We start from the raw sequence: 22,020 nt of genomic DNA, 5'->3' as shown, positions 1-22,020 counted from the left end.
TGTGCCACTACGTTGGCTGATTAAGGCAAAACGGATATTTGAGATTTTTCAGAACGGTTTGTTTAAGGAAATTTACAGAAATATACCCTTCAACCATCTAGTTTATCAAACATGGCCAAAGCATGCGCTATCAATACACTTCAACTATATACATAGTGTATAAGTATGTACATTATATGTATAGATCTGTATAGTGTGTGTGTATATATATTATAAACTAAATGACCGGATGATTTTTGGCTGTAATTTTCCCCCGTCTTGCTACGTGGGCTTTAGTTCTATTATTTGGAATTTTAATCGGTGGACTTAAGCCCAAAAGAAGTTAGGCAGTTCAAGCCCATTAGGTCCACATTTAAAAAACATTTTTTTTGCGCGGATTGTGCTTCTTTTGGGGTGGTCTTTAATTTTCGTCCCTGAAATTGCTGATCTTTAAGTTTTGCCCTTCGCTTGAAAAGGTGGCCGAAAATACCCTGAGATTCTGAGTTCGAATCCCCACTAAGTCGAAAAAAATAAATTTAGCAAGATAAGACTTTGCAAAATGTTCTCGCCTTACGTGAGGCTGCGTTAAACATGCTTAAAAGTTTGCCGCTTCTTGCCTTAAAGCGTATAGACTTTACCTTATAAGACAAATTTTTAGTTATGCCTTAAAGAAAAGTTCTACCTTATGGGACAGACTTTTAGTTATGCCTTAAGACAAAGTTTGTCCCATAAGACAGTACTTTTCCTTTAACTAAAAGTTTGTCTTATAAGATAAAGTTCTGCCCTCTCCGGCACACTTTTAACTATGCCTTAAGGCAAAGTGTGCTGCATAAGGCAGAATTTTTTTACAAAGCTTGCGAATATTTTTTTTTACTTTTATGACTAAGCAAGGATTCGAATCCAGAACCTCAAATATTTTAGGCGAATGACAAATATTAAATACGAGCAATTTGAGGGGCCAAAAACTAAAGACCACCCCAACGAAGGACAATCGTGGAAATTGCCCTTTAAAAACAGCAACACGACACGGCTTCTCAGACAAGCTTAAAGATTCAAGAATTCATTTCAATAATATTCCCTACTTTTAAGTCCACTGAAGAGTGCCACATAGAGAGCAACAAACACCCAAAAAGAGTAAAGTAGTGGAAAATGGCGAATCCACCAAAGCCGTGGAAAGCAGAATATGCAAAATCATCACGTTCATCATGCAAGACTTGTAAAAGTCCTATTTCTAAAGAAGTTTTTAGGCTTGGTAAAATGGTCCAAGCTACTCAATTTGATGGCTTCATGCCTGTATGTAATCGACCCCTTGGCTTGTTATTTTCTCCTTTCTTGAAATATGTTGTTTTTGCATTTTAGTTTGGTTCACTTTCATAATTCTGTAATGTGAAAAATTTCACCCTTTTCTCAGTCATCTATGCTATTGGAGTCCTTGTGTTGCTATTTTTTTTGTTTCTTGAATGTGTTGTTCTTACATTTTAGTTCATTTCACTTGCATAATCTTGTAATCTGAACAATTATTCTCTCCCCTTTGTTATTATTTATAATTCTTTTTCAATTTGTGTATTTCCCATGTTTTCTTGAATTGGACATTGATCTTTTCATTTTTTTTTCTCTAAAGTAATTTTCTGGAAGTTCTTGCTAGTTTTTTTTTTCTTGTGTGGGTTTCGCCCATAACCATTTTGGCATTCTTGATGTGAGTATACAAATTCATGGAGACATTATGGTATGACTCACTCATGTGTGTGTGAATTATTATTAGAACATGCCCAAAAAGTCATGTTCATTATGGTTGTTTTATACTAATAAGTTCAAAGGTGTGGTGGTGTCCTTGCAATCTGATGGCACCTTTACTTATTTTAGCTCTCGTGCGATTAGGCACATTTCCCCAGACCCCACATTGTGGGATTGCACTAGGTATGTTGTTGTTGTTGTATGCGATTAGGCACATTTCGCCCTCTAGGTATCTTGTTTAGTTTATCAGTTCATCTACAAGTTGATGATATGCTTGCTTCCATTGTAGTATCTGTCTCTGGTGGCCTTGATTCACTAGGGTAATGGGGAAATTTCAACTATATATGAGATGCACTACATATCAGGATGCACTGTATATGTATGCTATTGATGGAAGTATGATTATAAGTCCTATATGTGTTATGTCTTGCCGATTCTTGAGATCTGAAGACCCTTAAATTTTTTAGTATGTTAGTTTGATTGCCCAAAACTGTACCTTGCGTACTGAAAAAGAGACTCAAGTTTAGGATAATGAAAGAATTCCTTCTGAAGCGTTTGTTGGAACATCACCTTCTTGCTGGGGCATGTAGCTCTTATGTTAATGGTGAATGGTATCAGAGCTTCCCTCATGATACTCATTGTTGATTAGTTAAGAGTCTTAAAACCTATTGCTGTTATATTTTTCATTTTTGTTGTTGTTTACAAGCTTTCAGTTAAGTTTTGCTTTATGTCGTCACTGACCTACCTTTGTTCTTGTTTTTTGAATCAGATGTGGCATCATGCTAGCTGCATCTTGAGGAAAGCAAAACAGATAAAATCGTATGCCACTTCCATTTCCAAATATTACAGTTAAATTATGGTTTTTGATACTAGAAAGGACTTTATTTTTCATTGACTTTCATTTTGGTCTTAGCCTTGAAGATGTTGAAGGGGTCGACCAGTTGCGGTGGGAGGATCAGCAGAAGATAAGGGAATATGTAGAGGGTGGTGGATCCTCAAACACCCCTACTCCTGCTGCTGCAGTGGAATGTGGTATTGAAGTCTCTCCAGCCTCCCGTGCTTCCTGTCGGCACTGCAACCAAAAGATTGTTAAGGGGGAGGTTGGTTTTGTCACTCAATAGGCTTTAGTCAGCTACTATTACCAATTCTTTGTTTAATTTTCGCTAAATTCTAAATCTGCCGCAATTCCTTTCCTTGGGAGTTACCTTGTCAAAAAAACAATTCCTTTCCTTGGAAGTATTAGCCTATTAGGTAGTCTTGGTTGAACATTGTCATAAATCAGGCCTTTGTTCTTTTTGGTCCAAGCACCTGAACAATATGTGTTTCTTGGGTTATTTTTCTCTTTACTTTTAGAGAATTTGTATTTTTATACAAAGGCTCATCTCTAGGTGTGAGACAAGTCTTTTTCTCAATAAATGACATCATTTGAAATGGTGTAGTTTAAAACATTGTATGCAGATATGTGGAGATATTTTCAATCTGGTCACACCATTAGCAATGCTTTGCGTTCTTTATGTTTTAGTTCATCAACAACAACAACATACACAATGTAATCCCACAAGTGGGGTGAGGGAGGGTAGGATGTACACAGACCTTACCCCTCCTTTGTGGGGTGGAGAGGCTGTATCTAATAGACCCTCAGCTCGAAAGAAAAGACAATGATGTGAAGCATGGTTTCAAGAAAAATATGACACTTTATGTTTTAGTTTCCCAAAGAAGACTATTTTCATGTTGATCCCTCTCCCTCTCTCCTTTAATATTTTATTTTAGTAAACATGATTTATCCATAAGATTATAGGAAGCTTACTGTAAATGTCAGTTATGAGAAGATTTTTTTTTTTCTGCATCACTATTTGTACGTTCCTCTTGATCATCATAACAACCTCTTATCATTTTATTGATTTTGAAAATATGATTAATCTTTTTGGTGCATGGCTTTATATTATTCATGAATTCTTTTGCTTGTGTGAATGACGTGGCTTTTAGCCTTTCCTATCTAGTCGAAATTACCAAGCAGGAGTATGAAATATGAATTTATAATTGGATTTAGTATCACCTATCAAAAAAAAAAAAAAAATTGGATTTAATATCTATCTTCTTATCAATCAATTGCATCATCATCCTAATGGACAGTTAACTAGAAACTCAATATATTTTCTTAAATACTTGCTATCTGTTGTTAGGTCCGCATATCATCGAAACCTGAAGGTTCACGTGCTAAGTCGCTGGCGTGGCATCATGCAAAGTGTTTCTCTGAAATATCTTCGACTACCCAGCTTGAAAAGTTATCTGGATGGGCTAGCCTCTCGGCTGATGATCAGGCAGCTGCTCTATCCCTTTTTAAGAGTTCTGTCTCGACGGGTAATAAGAACTTTGCTCTGTTGATCGCGCATTACTGTTGTTGTCAGATACTCTTTTCTCCCCTCGCTAGCAACTAATGTGTTTGACAATTATCTTAGGTAACAAAACTGAGCCCAAAGAGGAACCAGAACAGGAATCAACATCTAAGGCTGGTGCTAAAAGGAAAAAAGCCAGTAACAACAGTGAGAAATTAAAGGTTGCTAAAGCCGAAGCTGATGTTTCTACCGGCAAAAAAGTATTAGACAGAAATATTGACAATGTGAAGGAAGACTTCTCCAAAGCATCCGAGTTGGAGAGCCAACTGGAGGCCCAGAGTAAAGCTCTATGGGCACTCAAGGATGATCTCAAAAAGCATGTCAGTACAGTAGAGTTGCGACAGATGCTTGAAGCTAATGATCAGGAATCTACAGGATCAGAGCTTGATCTGCGAGATCGCTGGTATGGTTAATGTGATATACCTGAGATATGGCATTGGTCACTTGTGATGCATGCGATATATCTAACTCCTTCTCAATTGCCAACTTTAGGGCAGTTTGTACTAGTACAGTCTTGGATATTGCGTGACGTGGGCTTCACTTCCCTTAGTTTTCTCTATATCCATTGTTCAATGTCAGCTTTTCCGTTCTGGATTTCTTTGTTTGTTGAATGCAAATTTAGTGTTCGATGTGGATGGGATTTTTGTGCATCAAAAGTTTTCTTTACTCTTTTTTCTTGGCTTTTATCCAGTGCTGATGGGATGCTTTTCGGAGCGCTCCCCAAATGCCCCCTTTGTTCAGGACACCTTCGATATTCTGGAGGCATGTATAGATGCCATGGTTATTTGTCAGAATGGAGCAAGTGTTCATACACTGTCACTGACATAAAACGTGTTAAAGGAAAATGGAAAATTCCTGAAGAAACCAGCAATGAGTATCTTCTCAAGGTACATGGTTGACAAATTCTAAAATCTGATACAAAAGTATGAGAAGCACTTTAAAGATTCCCTTTTAGCCTACACTTTTATTAGATATGAATCAAAGTTCATGCTGGACTTTAGTTGGAGAAGTTATACAACTGTTATTTTTTGTTCAGTGGTTTAAGACACAAAAGTCAAAAAAAGCAGAAAGGATACTGCCCCCGGCTACACCCACCAAGGCATCTGCGAGCAAGGCTGCTAATGGGCTATCTCAGTCTTCCAAGAGCGAAAACCTAGGTGATCTAAAAGTTGCCTTGACAGGATTGTCCGGAGATTCCAGGGTAACAATTTTCCTTCTTTTCCGGTTTCTTTCGCCTAGTGGTTGAGTCATGGGTATTTGAGGTTATATTTTTCCCTTCTGTGATTTTTGTTCAGCTTATTAATACACTTTTTTCAAATTAATAGGAGAACTGGAAGAGCAAAATTGAGGAAGCTGGTGGACAGGTGCATGCCAAGCTAAAGAAAGGTGCCTTATCAATCTTTGGAATTTAGGTTAAAAATTTGTCCTCCTTATATTCTGAATGTTAGAAGTATTTGGACTTGCAGACACAGGTTGCTTAGTTGTGGTAGGGACGTTGGATGATCAAGATCCCGAGATAAAGAAGGCCAGGTAAAATTCTTGCAGGTTGCAACCAATACATTATAGCCTGGCAACTTCTTCACTTTCATCTGCTTCGTTCTAACAGGAGAATGAAAGTGCCAGTAGTCAGGGAGGATTATGTGGTGGATAGTATCGACAGAAAGAAAAAACTTCCTTTTGACCTGTATAAATTAGAAGCTTATGGCGAGACTCAAAGCATGGTAACTGTCAAAGTAAAAGGAAGGAGTGCGGTTCATGAGTCATCTGGCTTGCAAGATACAGGACACATTCTTGAGGACAAGACCAGCATTTATAACACGACTTTAAACATGTCAGACCTCTCAACTGGTATTAATAGGTGAGATGTATCCATATTTTCCCTCTGAAATATGCTAGAGCAATCCAGGACTGTCCTTTTCTTTTTTTGGGTCGTTCCTCTGCATTTCACTTGTGGTCTTTTCTGCATTAGTAATTGAAATGTCTCTGTTTAACGGAACTGTCATCTGCAGATTCTGCCTTAAATTGAATCATCATAAACTTTGTAAATATGAAGTGACTTGTGAGATACATAACAATATTAATATCAAATCGTGAGCTACATAACAATATTAACATAATAACATTAACATCCCAATCAAATTACTAAATTCACTCATTTTGAAGTGAATCTTTTTGGAGTACTTGCTATTTAATCTCAAGTGAATTAGATATATTATACGTAAACCATCAGACATAACCAGAGTATCCGGTGCCAGAATTATGAAATGAATTGTTCTATCCTGATTGCACAAGTTCAAGGATAAGTCGCATGAAAGTAACAATCTTTCTTCAAACTTCATTTTGTTAGAGTTGGAAAAAGAATTTTCATGTGGCTAGGGGGTCGGGTGTGCGAAAGTGGAATTCAATGAGAGTAACTAGTTTCAGAGAAATACGCGCAAAATTCAAGTTCTATCCTTGTTGACCCCAAGTATTTGACCCCAAGTGTTGCTTACTTTTGCATCTTGCTGCTGACTTAGATTAAAGGTGTATCTGGAAACAACTGCTTCCAAGCTCCCTGTCCTAGCCAATTATCACCCTAAGAAGACGTTTTCATCCCATTCCTATCTTGTGCTCACTTTTGCACGTAAAGAAGGCCAAAGAGTTCTGATTGATTTCCATGCACTTAACCCATAAGCATAAGGTGAAGTTACCCCTCTTGATACCCGCTGTCTTTCAGTCTCGTATTTTTCACAAATGACTCTCCTCCACCGCGCTTGTTCCTCCAAAATAAACCTCCATAACCATTTCACAACCAGGCTATTGCTTTGTCCTCATAAAACAAGTGGTCTGGAATTACCTATATATCTCTACATCTAAATGAGTATTAGGATATTCTTTTAAATATATCATTTGATTTTGGACAAGCTCTATCTCTACATCTACATGAGTATTATGATATTCTTTTAAATATATCATTTGATTTTATAAATAGCTTGTTTTTCCATGTTGCTGAGAAAGTCAATCTTCTTCAAGTTATAAAGTAGCACACTTTTATCAAAATAGCAAGGATGATTTCTGTCTATAACGTTGTCCGTGTAAGATCCAGCTTCTGTCTGATCATATGGTATTTTGGCCCTTTTGTTTCTGTTGTCTGCAGTTACTATATCCTTCAAATTATTGAAGAGGACAAAGGGTCAGATTGTTATGTTTTTCGCAAATGGGGTCGCGTTGGAAGTGAGAAAATTGGAGGAAAGAAGTTAGAGGAGATGTCTAAATCAGATGCAATACGAGAGTTTAAGCGATTGTTTCTTGAGAAGACCGGGAACTCATGGGAAGCATGGGAACAAAAGAAAAATTTTCAGAAGCAAGCTGGAAGATTTTATCCTCTAGATATTGTTAGCCGCCTCCTTTTGCCTCAAGTCTTTAAACATTTTCCTTTTCCGTGGGTTGCACCCCCGAGATACTTTTCTAATGTCACCTTATTTTTATTATTTTTGTGCTATAGAAACGTAAGGTTCCTTCACCAAGTGCTCAGATTTTCAAATGATTTATTTTGTAGGATTATGGGGTTGACAAAAAAGCTGCTACTAAGAGAAATCTCAATGACACAAACAGCAAACTTGCCCCTCCATTGATGGAACTGATGAAGATTCTCTTTAATGTTGAGACATACAGGTTAAATAAAATCTCACTGTTGGAACTCCTTGTATGTTTAAGAAATGCAGCTAAACCCACAAGTGTTGCAGGGCTGCTATGATGGAATTTGAGATAAATATGTCTGAGATGCCACTAGGAAAGCTGAGTAAAACGAATATTCAAAAAGGTATATCTATTCAGCTATCTACTTCTATTGGAAATCTCCTCCGTCTATTTATGGGTGTTTTAAGCTCATCTGCCGACTAGTTCCTGATAATGCTTCTGGTATTTAGGTTTTGAGGCATTGACAGAGATACAAAATTTGTTAAGCAGTACTAATCATGATCCATCTGTCAAGGAGACCCTTCTTGTTGACGCAAGCAACCGCTTTTTCACAGTCATACCATCTATTCATCCTCATGTTATTAAAGATGAGGATGATTTTAAGCTGAAGGTGAAGCCTCTTTACTTCATATCACTGTCGTTTATTTTGGCAACTACTCTTGCCAACTGTGTTGTGCCATCTTGGGATTTTGATGGATCACCAACTACCAAGTTAAAAAACATATTACCAGTTGCTACTTGCCATGTCTTCTTGCATTCAAGAGACTTATTTGTTTCCACGTAGGTTGTGTTTGGTGTGGAGGAAAACATCAAATTTTGCCATGTTTGGTTGGTCAAAATTTTTGGAAAACGTTTTCTCTTGGGAAACAAGTTTCTTAAAAATGAGGAAAATGACTTTCCTAGTAGAAGTAGGGAAAACAAGTTCCACAAGTGGCATTTTCATTGATTGCTTCTTTGTCACCCTCCAACCCACCTCATCTTCACACTCACCTCCGTTGTCCCCATCCCCACTACCCCACACCCTTACCTCACCCCCACCCCCCATATATTTGTCTAGATTATATCCAAATGCTTTTAGAATAATATTTTTTGTTGTCGTACCGAACACAAGAAAATAAGTAAGAAATCCACTTATTTTGTTTAGAAAATATTTTCCAAGAAAATGTTTTCCTTCATACTGAACACAAGCCTTTCATGGAGGTCTAAATCCGAATCTAGATTTTAGCATTTTCTTTCTTCAACAACCACTCATTAGCTCTTCAATAGATTTGAATCGTTCAGATCTTGTACAAAGGCTTAAATCATTAAGATCTTCCCCTAAAGTTCCATTAATTTACCTTTTACTGCTATTCTATTTCTTACCATCACCATGCAAACATCACCGCCAGCCACCACCACACATCCACCACCACCACTGGCTGCCTCTACCCGCCAACCACCTCCACCAGCCTCTACTGCTCGCCTCCACCTCACAACCACCGGCATCACTTACCAAAACCAAATCGTCAATCATCTCAACCATCAGCCACAACCACCAACCATTTCCACCATTACTAGCCATCGCCACCACCAACCACCTCTGTCGCGCAGCTACCACCGCCAACCACCACTATCAACCACCTTCACCGCACAAACTATCACCACGCAACCACCATCACCAACTGCTCCATTGCTAGCCACCACCATCAGCCATCGCTGCTCGTCCATTGCTTTTGGTTACACCATAAACCACCATTGGATGCCACTGCACAACTCATCGCTATACTTCATAAACCACGACCATCGCCAGCTGCGAGTGACGTTCATCAAAGATAACAATGTATATACACCAAATAAATTTAATTTTCTCTAACATTTATGGGTATAGTATTTATTATTATTATTATTACTTTTTGAATTTTATATTTAGTACTGTTAATTTTTGATTAAAGATAAATTTTACATGTTTAAATGTTGAGAAAACAATCAGTCTTAACTATTCAATGTTGATATCTAGGTACATCTTTATAATTTGATGTGTATTCAGATTTAGACATTTTAATCTTAATAAAAAGAAACGGGCCTGAGAAAGGTTCCTCTGGTTTTATTTACTCAGGAACATTTACTTTTGCATTTTGTGGCGCCTCTTTTCTGCAGATTTTCACTAGTTAAACAGGTTTCACGTGATGTATTAGCCATCCGAATCAAAGCTTCCTTATGGTCTTTTATATCATCTTCCAAGGCCGTTGGTTACTCCTTTCCAGGTCATTATCCATTTGTAGCGTGAGCCTACTGAGAAAACTTCATTACTCTTCACTATCCACTGCAATCTATTTGTTTTCTACACATCCAATTCTACCTTTTCCGATTCTGTCAGCAGAAGAGTGATACTTCTCATTTCCCATTCCTGTAAGTTTCTTCTAAACACCATTTCCACACTTCATTACTATAGCATTCAGCAACAGTTCAGTGGGGATTATTTTCGATGCTATATGGATCCGAGAAGCATCTTATAAAGTGTTTCCGTGCATCCACATGTCTTGCCCTCATTCAGACTTTCTTCACATCTCCAATTATCATTCTTATGAGGGGCCAGAACTCATCTCGGTCTTTTAATTTGTTTCCATAGACCTGTTCGACGAGATGTCAAGACCTGGTTGCGCCTCCTTTTTTCTTATATAGCACCAAAGCCCACTTGACTAGTTGAAACTTTGTCTTGATTTCCTTCCCATTAGAAACATCTTGTAATCTTGACCCCACGGCTGAAAAGGAAACTACAACAACAGCAGCAACAACAACAACAACAACAGCATACCCAGTTGAATTTAAGTTTATTATCAGATGAGCCCCAAAGGTGTTGGTCTAGGGAGTAAGAGGGAAACATAATGTATGGGGTTAGATGCACGTCACAAGTTAAAGCTTTTCCGTGGAGAAAATCTTGTTATTTAAGTGGAAACGAGTAGAAGGGTGGGCCCATTATCCATCGAGTTTCGAACTGTACACCAGCTGGCCCTCAGGGATTTCTTGTTTATTAGAAAAAGTTAAGATTGAGATGATTTGTAGAAAGTTTGAGCCATATTTATCAACTGAGCTCATTTATAAGTTGCATATATATATATATGCTTTTTTTGCATATATCTGCTTTTTTTCATACTTTTCGTAATATTAATTGCTAAATCCTTAAAAGAGTCCCTTAAGTTTATGTAGTAAGTGCATGGAGTGAGTTAAGACGACATGCTCTGACTAAGTTATCTGCCTCTTCAACATCCATGTGGTGCTGTTTTCTTTGGCAAACGTCCTGTTGGATTTTTTACTCACCGTCTTTTCGAGCAAACCTCATCTGGGTACCAGGATACCATCTAACTTATGCTGCTGTGTATTTGTTGATAGATAAAAATGCTGGAAGCGCTTCAGGACATTGAAATAGCTTCAAGACTTGTTGGCTTCGACATTGACAATGATGACTCTCTGGATGACAAGTATAAGAAGCTACACTGTGATATATCTCCGCTTCCTCATCAAAGTGAAGATTATCGATTGATTGAAAACTATGTCCAAAGAACTCATGCTCCTACACATAAGGTGGATTTTAAGCTCCTTTTAGTTTGCGACTCCCCCTTCCTCTAGCCGTCTTCTCCCCGGGAGCTTGCTAGTAGTTTACTTCAATATTTTTATGTTTTTGTACTTTTGGAAACCCAAAATGGATCTATAAGCACAGTGGGATGGCGGTGGTGAGAGCACCACCAGCATAGATGCAACTGAATCCTCTCCCTGCCCTCTTTAAAACCTTTAGCTATCTACCTTCTTATTGAAGCAATATGAAAAAGACTACATGTTTTATATTTTTCAACTTTTTGGAAAAAAAAAGTATGTGCTAATGTTGGAGTTTTCTCAGGACTGGGTTCTAGAAGTGGAAGAAGTGTTTTCTCTCGAACGTGAAGGGGAGTTTGACAAGTTTAAACCTCACAGAGAGAAACTGAATAACAGAATGCTTCTATGGCACGGTAAGTTGAAACACACATCAAGTCGACCTGTCAAGCGGAGGATTTATCAATTGAATGGTTCATAATTTGCATTGTATTTGAAATTTAAAGTTGTGAGATTATTATCAAACTGCGAAAGTAAACTTAACCGCATCGAAATCCTTTTCAGGTTCCCGTTTGACAAACTTTGTGGGCATACTAAGCCAAGGACTGAGAATTGCTCCTCCAGAAGCCCCAGCTACAGGATACATGGTATCACCTGCCCCTTAAATTTTCTTAGTTACTCTTTTGTCTGTATATCAAGGCATTTACTAAGCTTTACACGTATCTGATGTGCAATGTCTTTTCCTACCTTGTAGTTTGGAAAGGGAATATACTTTGCTGATATGGTCAGTAAAAGTGCACAATATTGCTTCCCTGATCGCAAGAACCCTGTTGGGTTTATGCTTCTCAGTGAAGTTGCTTTAGGTGAGGTTTATGAGCTAAAGGCAGCCAAGGTGAGTAAATACAGTTGGATTTCCATACCATACTGTTATTTTGTTCATTCAGTGCATTGTCCTATCTATCTTTGTCTGCCTTCTTTTACCCTTTTACTTATGATATTTATTGTGTTTGGCTTCCATGTAGTATATGGACAAACCTCCTAAAGGGAAGCACTCTACTAAGGGTCTTGGCAAGACAGTACCTGAGAGATCAGAGTTTGTGAACTGGGGGGATGAAGTTGTGGTTCCATGTGGAAAACCAGTACCATCAAATGTTAAGAACTCTGAGCTTTTGTATAATGAATACATAGTGTACAATGCTGCCCAAGTAAGTGCTCTTGTCAACATTAGGTCTGTTTCTTGATGGAGTTTGGTGATAAACCTTTGAGAGTACTCAAAACCTATTCTTGTTTGACACAGAACGAACTCTATCTGTTAATTGGACGAACTATAGGGTTATGTATTACTTTTGCTTCTTTCGTATAAATCAATAGGTTTATGTATTACATGAACATCAGAATTTTGTGCCACTTACATAGCAAATAAGTGTTCTAATTAATTAACCCTGTTAAAACAGTTTCTTAGTTGATCCAGAGAGTAGTACTTAAATTATTTCGTATTTTGAAGTCAGAGTCGCCTAATAGTTGTGTGCAGAATATCATGTTCATAGATGAACATACTGATGGACTGATTGCTTTGAATTTGTATGTTCTGCAGGTAAAGCTGCAGTTCTTAGTCAAAGTGAGGTTCAATTATAAGCGGTGAAGTTATGATTCGGACTTGTAAATATGTGTCTGCTTTGTAAATACGGTTCCGCTCCGTGTTAGCAAAAACTGCACTTTCTTACCCATCATGTGCAGGCTTGACATTGAGGTCATCTTTTGTTGTGTATGGGGAGGGCTAGATCTCATTTTGGGGTTTTAGGAGGAGATCGCTTCCTGCACATGTTAATGCCTTTTTGTAAGAGATGAAACCGTGTTACTACTTTTCGACTATGACTAACATTAGCAGTATTAACTTGAGAGCTCTCACTGCTAGCTGCAGCTGAAGCTGCTTTTGCTCCGTAAATTTCCTTGAGATACTGCTGCAGGTTTGCTTAGCATCATTTTTTGCTGCTACTCTCTTCCAATTTGCTAAGAAATTTGATATGAAACTAGTTAGTAGTGCATAGTTTCTCCTTGCTTTGCTTTGGCTAAATCATGAACTGTTTAAAGTCTAAACGATTCATCTAATGTGAAGTCAAAATAGTTAGAAGTACATAGTTTCTCTTGGCTGCTTTGGCTAAATTGCGAACTGTTGGAAGTCCTATCAAGTCAACAAACTATGAATGGCTATAGTATGAAAGATGGTACTAATAATTATGGAAAAGTAAAAGGATTTCAATTCTGTTCATCAACTTCAATCGAATCAGAGGCACTGATGCTAAAGCTAATGATCTAGAAACCTTTGCCACAATAACCCTAAGCACACCTTTAGTGTCACTTATCTACTTATTATTGCTGAATAATTTGACATATTATTCTCTCTTAGTTTCTTTGGACTTTCAAAATGACATAGGGAGTGTTAAACTGTTAATAGCTTTGGTTAAAGGTAGGGAGGATATTTGCTGTATGCATAAAAATTTAGAGGGTGGGAGTAAGGACAATGCTGAGTTGTATAGCTGATGCATGAACATAACATGGGGCTTTACCCTTTTTCCTGCAAACTGCCATTTTCTTTTGTTAGGATGACGAACCTCTTATCGCTTTCATTTGACTATAGACGTATTTTGCCAGTTGTTCTCCTTCACATATGTAATCCAATGGTGATTTTTTTGGGTTGCAAATGTCGGCAATTACCTATGGTTTTGCAGAAATAAGTTTCCATGTCTCCTATTTATTTTTTCATTTATTTATTTACAAGTAACTTGTTTGAATTAAATTTAGTTGTTTTTCACGTAATTATAAGTAATACTAGTTTTTAAAAATTATTACTACTCGAAGTAATGTACAGTTTGCAACTCTTGTTCCTTATTTGACCTGTTACTCCGCTGTGAACAATATTCGATCAGCAAATAGTGTTAGTATATGAATAGCATCCGTACATATGGATAGTATATACGAGCAGTGACTGAGTGGGGAATTGGAGGATACGTTGGTTGTATAAAAGTACCTATTTGTAAATTTGCTTCATCAACTCTTGTCATATTCATATACATATAGGAAGTAGGTGCAACACTTAACTCATTTGCTATAATCGGAGGTCATATATACGTTGCACTGATTTAATGAGCATTTGGGAACTAGTAAATCACAAAACTTCAAATTCCCAAGGTCTTTAATGAACGTATAATACCAAGGAAACCTCTAGCTCTATTTTCTTCACCCATATTTCAAAGTTGAGATAGTCATAACTCATAACTGACCTCTTTTTAGTTATAATTCTCGCTTTTTATATGTATCTTACTCGCTAATGCCAATTATTTTCATTTGTGGGCACCTCATCTACTTGATTGGAATTGGGAGGAGATGAGTAAAGGCTACCCTAAAAGAAAATTTTCCTCTTTTAACTATGTGTTATTGAAAATATTAAAGATTGATATTCCGCGAAGGAGACCATTATATTATTGAAAGTGTTACCCTCCAATTTAAGGATTATGGTTGCAACTTTCAGACTAAACTCGTAGAGAATGATCCAAAATCATATAAAAAGATGATACTTGTATTTTCAATTAATTTAAGATATTTTAACGTTGTCTACACGTCAACATTAACCATTCCGGACATGAATAACATAGCACGGGGGGCAATCACTGAAAAACATATTAAGGGTTGATCTGACATTAATATTTTGTTAAGAAAAAATAGACCTTGAACCTAACTTATGAGTTGAATTTCGTCAAATTAAAATTATATAAGAAGACAAACAGCACAAAATATGAGGCCCTTTAAGATAAACTGCATCACTTAAACATTATTGTTCTTTCAATCGAATCAAAACTCTACTCCTCTTCTACATTCTCGTCCTTCTTTATTCACCGGAAATAATTCAACAGAAAAATAAATTTGAAATTGAAATAAAGAAAATAAGGCCCAGCTTGGAAGTCAAAGTATAAAAGCATCATCACCACGTGTCATTAGCTAGGATCAAAAGAAAACTATTTTTTTCTTCAGAAAGTAACATTTTTTTTTTCCAGAAAGCAACAAATTAGAAGCAGCAGTTCCCAGGTGCGGCGTTCGGCGGGAAATTATTTAACAAATAGAACAAAAAAATTATTTTCTAATTTTAACAATTAAACGTAACGTTCAATATAACAACAGGACAAATGATACTGGACCCTCTCCCTTGTCACCACTATTACTACTACGACTAACAAAGCTGGTAAACAAACACTACAAAAAATAAAAAGAGATTTGGGCTTTTCTTACTCAATTGGAACTAATATACTAATGCGCAAACTAATCTGGTCTAAGAAACTTAACAAATCAAATAAAATATACGCACTCAAGCTATAAAATATAAAAAGAGTTCAATTAGTATACACATATCATATAGACTAACTTTATACTAGTACTAGACATCTAAAAGATAATTATAAGTAATTGCATATAACAAATTCGTGGCGGAGCCACTCTTTCATTTGAAAACTATATTATGTACGTAATAATCGGGTAAAAACAAACTTTTCTCTCTCTCTATACATATATAATTTACGCCTTTAAGGGGGCATCGTTCTTTTATTTTATAATCAGAGAAAAGTACGGGATTTAGAGATAATAGCAATGAGCTAAACCACTGATACATTTAATCACCCTAAATACTACTCTACTGGCTATCATGGACAGAGAGGTACACTCTCAAACCAAAAAATCAGCTTCCAAAAAACTCCCTTGAATCTTCTATACAGTAATTTTTTTCTATAGTGTCAAAAGTGGTCTAAAAATAAATAGAATGGCGCGTTTTTACATCTTTCGACTCTTCCTAAAATTTGTGATTCCACCACTGCACCTAATTAATAAGTTGAAACTAATTAACTAAAAAATGAAGGAACACTTGCCAAATAAGCTAAACTACGACTTAACAGTGTCAAAATTATTATAATACTCCTTTCGTTCCACTTTATTTAACAATATTTCTAGTTTATTTAAGAAACGAATAGCATTTTTTATTTTTTTTAATGAGAAATTTCTATAGTGACACAAACGTTATGACATATTTAAGATCTAATTATACAAATATTATGATATATTTAGAGTCTTTAAATTTTAAAAACTCTTATTAGTCTTATATATATCTTTCTTAAATTCCGAATTAAATCATGTCAAACAAATTGAAATAAAAGGAGTATACTTCATCTGTCTCAATTTATGTGAAGGTATTTGACAATACATAAAGTTTTGAGAGAAAAGAAGATTTTTGAAATTTGCAATTTAAAATATAAGTGATAGAAATTTCTGTAGCTATAAATCATCTCATTCATACTAAAATAGAAAGTCTAAATGTAAATGCTTACTCCCTCTGTCTCAAATCTAAATGTAAATACATACTCCCTCCGTCTCAAAATACTTGTTGTCCTTATTAAAAATATTTGTCAATTTAAAAGACCAAGAAAAAATTAAGTAGCTTTTTCTCATTTTACCCTTTATACTAATTACAACATTTAAGAGGGAGTATATCATTGATGGAGTTGACATAGGTAAGTATTTATTGAGGAGGGATAAGAGGGTAAAAAAGTCAAAATACTATACTTATTAATGCTTCCTAAAGGGGTGTGTAAATGAAAAATACGACGACTATTTGGAGGCCGAGGGAGTAGTTAGTAGATATAGAAAGATATTACTATTTCTTTTTGAACTAACTAAAAGAAAAATGTAACATAAATTGAGAGGGGAGAAATATTTTATACTAGCTTAGAGTGTATATATTACACAAGCCATTGATAAATGTCCCCTTAGAACCCTACACACAGACCTTCTATGTCTCCTTTCATTCAATCTCCTTATATAAAGTCCCTGGAAGTCCAGTATTAGCCCCACCTTAGCATCTTCCTCTCAGTTTCTTCATTATCTGCACCATTTCCTAGTCCACTCGTGTGCTTCATCTTTAATCTTTTTCTTCTCTTTGTTAATTTCTTTTCTTTTTGAACTATCTAGCTATGGCTTCTGGGACAGGTTCACCTTGTGGTGCATGCAAATTTCTGCGACGCAAGTGTGCTGCAGACTGTATATTTGCTCCTTATTTTTGTTCAGAACAAGGTCCTGCTAGATTTGCAGCCATACATAAGGTGTTTGGAGCTAGTAATGTTTCTAAATTGTTGCTGCATGTTCCCGTGCCTGATCGGTGTGAAGCTGTTGTTACTATTGCTTATGAAGCTCAAGCTAGGATTAAAGATCCTGTCTATGGCTGTGTTGCACATATTTTCGCTCTACAACAACAGGTAACTTTTCAATCTTTCAACTTCTCTACTCTATTTATCCCTACAAAAAATAAGTACTGGAATAGAATTAACGATGAATTTTTACTGTTTAACTACATAATTTTTCCTTCGCTATTTCCTATTTCTTTTTAGCAGTGTATGTTCTTCGGCCACTTCAAGAAGAAGCCTTAAAAGTTTATATTTAACCTCAAGAGTATAGCTTCTATATGCTGATAGACAACTGTCCATAAGAAGTTTGATTAATAACCTATAAAATAGGGTAGCTTGGATTACTGCTACATAAGGTTTACTGATAGAGTAGATTTTTTGCCTAGTATATTCATAAGTTATACATATAATTTCTTATCCTTAAGTTTGCCATTCTTCTGCTATTTTCTGCTTATGTGTTCTTAAACACTTTGAAGTATGAAATGGAAACTTATTGCTAATGGGAAGTATGATTGACTCGTGAGGCAATTATTGGAGAAAGCTGCTTATAAAATATTGGTTAGGATGCATTAATAATCACTGTTTTTGTTTTAAATTCAGGGTGTGATTGGTACGAAGAAAGGAAAAGAAGTTATTCTCTAGCATTCCAACACCAAAAGATATTTTCCATGAAAGGGGGAAACATGACTTTCTTCAAAAAAAATAAAATATCAATGGTTCATTTGAAAAAGTTTTAAATTTTTTAAAAGTATTGGTTAGTGTAACAAAATTTCTTCTGAAAAACATTTTTCTTAACCAAAAACATCCTCAATGCCAAAACACAATGATGTATCTTATCCTAGTATGAGAACAATGCACTTTAAAAGCTTACAAAAATCTCAAAGTACTTGGAGTAATTATATTAACATAGATAGATGGCTTTATGTAGTAAATTCTGAAGCTTTTTTTCTTTTGGTATATGATTTCAATTTGGTTACGTTTGTTAGGTGGCATACTTGCAAGCTCAACTGATGCAAGTGAAGGGTCAGCTGGCACAAAGTTTACTCAATAGTTTAAGAAATTCAGAAAATTCTTATCCTCAATGGCCCAACAATATGGCACCATCAACTGGGCTAATGGCATCCTCTTTCCCACCAAATAATAATAATAATCCAACATATACTGTGAACTCCAATTCATCACCACAGAGTTCACTTGAATCACTTGATCATTACAATGATGGAATAAATAATGTGCAAGAGATACAGAGCAGAGACCAAGTGTTTTATCATCAAGCCTATAGTAGTAGCACTGGCAGGAAGAGACCGTCTCAAACTGAGTTGGGTGAACTTCAAGCATTGGCTCTTAGGATGATGAAAAACTAATTAGAACCCTTTTTCTTTTTGTTTTATTCTACATGCCTAAATCATGTGTACATAGACTATGAGAGGGAGAGAGAGAGGAAAGAAAAGAAGAGAGAAGAAACTTTGATCCATCTTATGTTACCCAAGCCTACAAAGGAGGCTTTTTCCCACTGCAAAAATGATCTTTAATTTTCTTATTATATGCATATTAGTTGAATCTACAGAACTTTCCTTAGCAGTGTTGTCAGGCGTGCTGAAAGCAAGGTGGTTTTCGCCTCCCTTAGCAGGCGCTTCAATATTATCAGCAAAGCTCTTATAAGAAATACTTTTTCTTGCTAATGAGCTTCATATTAAGATGCGACATTAAACAATTGATGTTTCACTTTATCATAATTTTTTTCCTAATTTCGTTGTCCATATATTTGTTATTCATGCTAATAATTATTAGTCTTGGACAAGATATACATAATTGTATTTTTTTTTTCTCCATTTGTGCCTCTCTGCGTTAGAGTCCATGTTGTATTTGCATTTTGCGCTTAAAGCCTCAATGGACATTGAAACTTTTTTACGCTTTTCGCTTTTGATAACAATCTTTAGATCCACTTCCACAGCTCCTTATTTAATCCATATTACTTAGTTTATACCAGGCGGTCTAAGAAAGCTAGTACTTCGAGAATAGTAATGTAGCATTTGACTAATGAGGAACAGTAATTAAAGAAGGTACCCTTTGACATTTTGGAACAAGTCTCGGAATTTGAGCTGTGTACTGATTATGATATCCACATTTATGAGTTTTACTGGTCTTTGCATCGAGAAGGATAAAAGTACTTTCCAATTTCGTTTCTCGAAGAGAAGCCTAGCTTGAATCTAAATGAATGTAATCCAAGGATCCTAGGCTTTCTTCATTTGTACACACATTTTCAATAGACCAATTCTACTCAAACAAGCTAAGTCTACCCTTCCTACAAATCCGCTTGGCAGAGTTATTAAATTCAGAACGTGTGATCTATTATACATATAAATAAATTAAGTAGTTTGTTTTGCATGTTCGAAGCTAAAACAATTTAGTTGGACTCGCTGAACAATGGCGGAAGTATGATTTTTATTAAAATGTGTCAAAATATGAAAAAGTAAATGTACGAACAAGTTAAAATTGAACATGTAATAAATATATGATGTAATTTTACAACGAAGGAGTATTAGTTGACACCCCTTGGATACATGTGGCCGGCTAAACTTAATCTAAAATGTGTCTATGATTTAGTAGTCAACGTAATGTTTGTCAGGACAAATAAGACAACTTTTGTGGACTCTGAGGTACCTTGTTAAGGTTCCCCTAGGAAAAGATTTGGGCTCAGTACTGCAAGGCCAAACATGTAATTACAGTATAGAAAGAATATACTGAGATTTTGAATTGACAAATATGATGCAAGCAGAAGATCAATGTACCCTCTAAGGTACTTCGACGGAGTAATAAATTGGATAAAACACATTTTCTTCTTTGTTCTGCTTTTTAACTAGTTCAGTGCTATTCCATTGGTAGGAGAAAATTTTCATTTGCAGTCCTAGTTGGTCCAGGGTTGTTAAGGTAATAGCCCTTGCGTTGCAGAATTTGATATGGGAAATGTTGAATTCACAAATTCCTCAAATCACTTAAGAATTAGAAAAGAGAACTACTACTTATCATGTGTTTGACATGTTAGCTTAATGGACTTTATGGTCAGTAATTTCTAATTCCAGTGCTTAATCCTAGAATAAGCAATTATTTCATTTCCAGTACTAAAATTTCTTACTCCTCCCCCTCCTCTAGGTATACTTGCTGTAATTGATCTAATTAAGCCTAAGCTTAATTCTACCTCATATTTAGAAAGTTTTTCAAACTCCTGGGGTAGACGGATGAAAATACTAGCTAGCTAAAACAGGTTGTTAAAGTGATTAGAATCAATTATAACGGAGTACTGTAACTGCAATGTGAGCTTCAAGCTTGCTCAACAATGGCGGTGAGAATTTGCAGAATTGAAAATGGAGAAGTAGAGAGAGAATTTGTGATTTGAGAAAATGAAAGCTTGAATTCAATATCTGTGAGTTGACTACATATATACATCATCCACTGACTATGAAGATCAAAATATCTAAACTAACTTTGACAACTAATCACAGCTAAGCACTGTACAACTAAGCAACCTAACTAACCAGATTTTATCTAACCAACTAACTAACTGTGCTGACTCAAAGACATTACAAATAGATATTTATTTATCCCAATAGCCCCTCTCAAGTTGGAAGTGGTGAAAGCACATCCAACTTGCTAAGAATGGAAGAATGCTTGATGCCAGTGAGTGCTTTAGTTAGAATATCTGCAAGCTGCTGATTAGTGCCAATGTGATGAAGAGAGATGAGATCGATGCAACCGGGACCTCACAAAATGGCAATCAACCTCTATGTGCTTTGTTCTCTCGTGAAAAAAGCGGGTTCCTTGCAATGTGTAACGCTGACTGACTATCACAAAACACAGGAATTGGACTAGGAAAGGGGATAGTCAATTCAGTGAAAAGTCTGCTCAACCACACCAACTCTCCAATAACTTTTCTCAAGGCTCTATATTCTGCTTCTGCTGAGGAAAGTGAAATTGTGTTTTGTTTCTTGGATTTCCAGCTGATAGGACTGTCACCTAAAAGAACAATGTACCCAGATACATATCTTCTAGAGTCAGGGCAAGAGACCCAAGCTGAGTCACAATAAGCTTTTACAGTGTAATCATCAGTGCTTGACATGAACACACCTAAGGTAAGATCTTTTTTCAAATATCTAAGCATATACATAACTGCTTGTAAGTGAGGTTGTCTAGGATCTTGCATGAAATGGCTAAGATGTTGCACGCTATAAGCTATGTCAAGTCTGGTATTGGTGAGAAAGTTGAGTTTTCCCACCAATTTTCTATAGTAAGATGGATCACTTAAAGGCTACTCCTTCTTGGCTCTTAGCTTGACATTGGGATCTAAAGGTGAACTAAGGGTGCTATACTGACTACAATCAAATTCCTTCAAAATATCCAAAAGAAATTTTCTTTGTGAGATGACCACACCATTTGGTTTGTACAGAATTTCTAGCCCAAGGAAGTAGTGCAATTTCCCCAAGTCCTTGATCTTAAACTTATCATCTAAGAATTGCTTGGGATGAATGATCTCATCCATGTCAGTTCCTATCAACAACACATCATCCACGTATATAGCAAGGAAAACTATGGAACTTCCCTTGGAACTTCCCTTCTTTCTACAAAAGAAGGAATAGTCATACATTGAATGGGTGTAACCTCTTGAA

General features: G+C 36.2%; 2 protein-coding genes across 3 annotated transcripts; both read left to right on the top strand.

The window, feature by feature from the left end:
- The first annotated feature begins 1,059 nt into the window (after positions 1 to 1,059).
- Positions 1,060 to 13,029, top strand: LOC132050960 (poly [ADP-ribose] polymerase 1). Of its 2 annotated transcripts, none has more exons than XM_059442286.1 (20): positions 1,060 to 1,272; positions 2,483 to 2,532; positions 2,627 to 2,813; positions 3,897 to 4,074; positions 4,173 to 4,512; positions 4,801 to 4,996; positions 5,146 to 5,310; positions 5,435 to 5,495; positions 5,576 to 5,639; positions 5,716 to 5,967; positions 7,246 to 7,483; positions 7,648 to 7,763; positions 7,835 to 7,911; positions 8,018 to 8,178; positions 10,938 to 11,129; positions 11,443 to 11,551; positions 11,700 to 11,782; positions 11,890 to 12,027; positions 12,158 to 12,340; positions 12,730 to 13,029. In XM_059442286.1, the coding sequence occupies exons 1-20, from the start codon at positions 1,129 to 1,131 to the stop codon at positions 12,775 to 12,777; spliced, it is 2,982 nt and encodes a 993-aa protein (XP_059298269.1). In that variant the 5' UTR covers positions 1,060 to 1,128; the 3' UTR covers positions 12,778 to 13,029. The 2 variants fall into 2 exon arrangements, with proteins under 2 accessions (XP_059298269.1, XP_059298274.1); XM_059442291.1 differs by lacking the exon at positions 1,060 to 1,272 and adding an exon at positions 2,203 to 2,361.
- Positions 13,030 to 17,039: 4,010 nt separating this feature from the next.
- On the top strand, positions 17,040 to 19,108 carry LOC132069377 (LOB domain-containing protein 16-like). The gene is made up of 2 exons (XM_059462741.1): positions 17,040 to 17,428; positions 18,343 to 19,108. The coding sequence occupies exons 1-2, from the start codon at positions 17,147 to 17,149 to the stop codon at positions 18,718 to 18,720; spliced, it is 660 nt and encodes a 219-aa protein (XP_059318724.1). The 5' UTR covers positions 17,040 to 17,146; the 3' UTR covers positions 18,721 to 19,108.
- The last annotated feature ends 2,912 nt before the right edge of the window (positions 19,109 to 22,020 follow it).

The sequence above is a fragment of the Lycium ferocissimum genome, chromosome 1, assembly GCF_029784015.1.
Source record: "Lycium ferocissimum isolate CSIRO_LF1 chromosome 1, AGI_CSIRO_Lferr_CH_V1, whole genome shotgun sequence".
Lineage (NCBI taxonomy): Eukaryota > Viridiplantae > Streptophyta > Magnoliopsida > Solanales > Solanaceae > Lycium > Lycium ferocissimum.
This window is presented reverse-complemented; position numbering and strand designations above follow the sequence as displayed.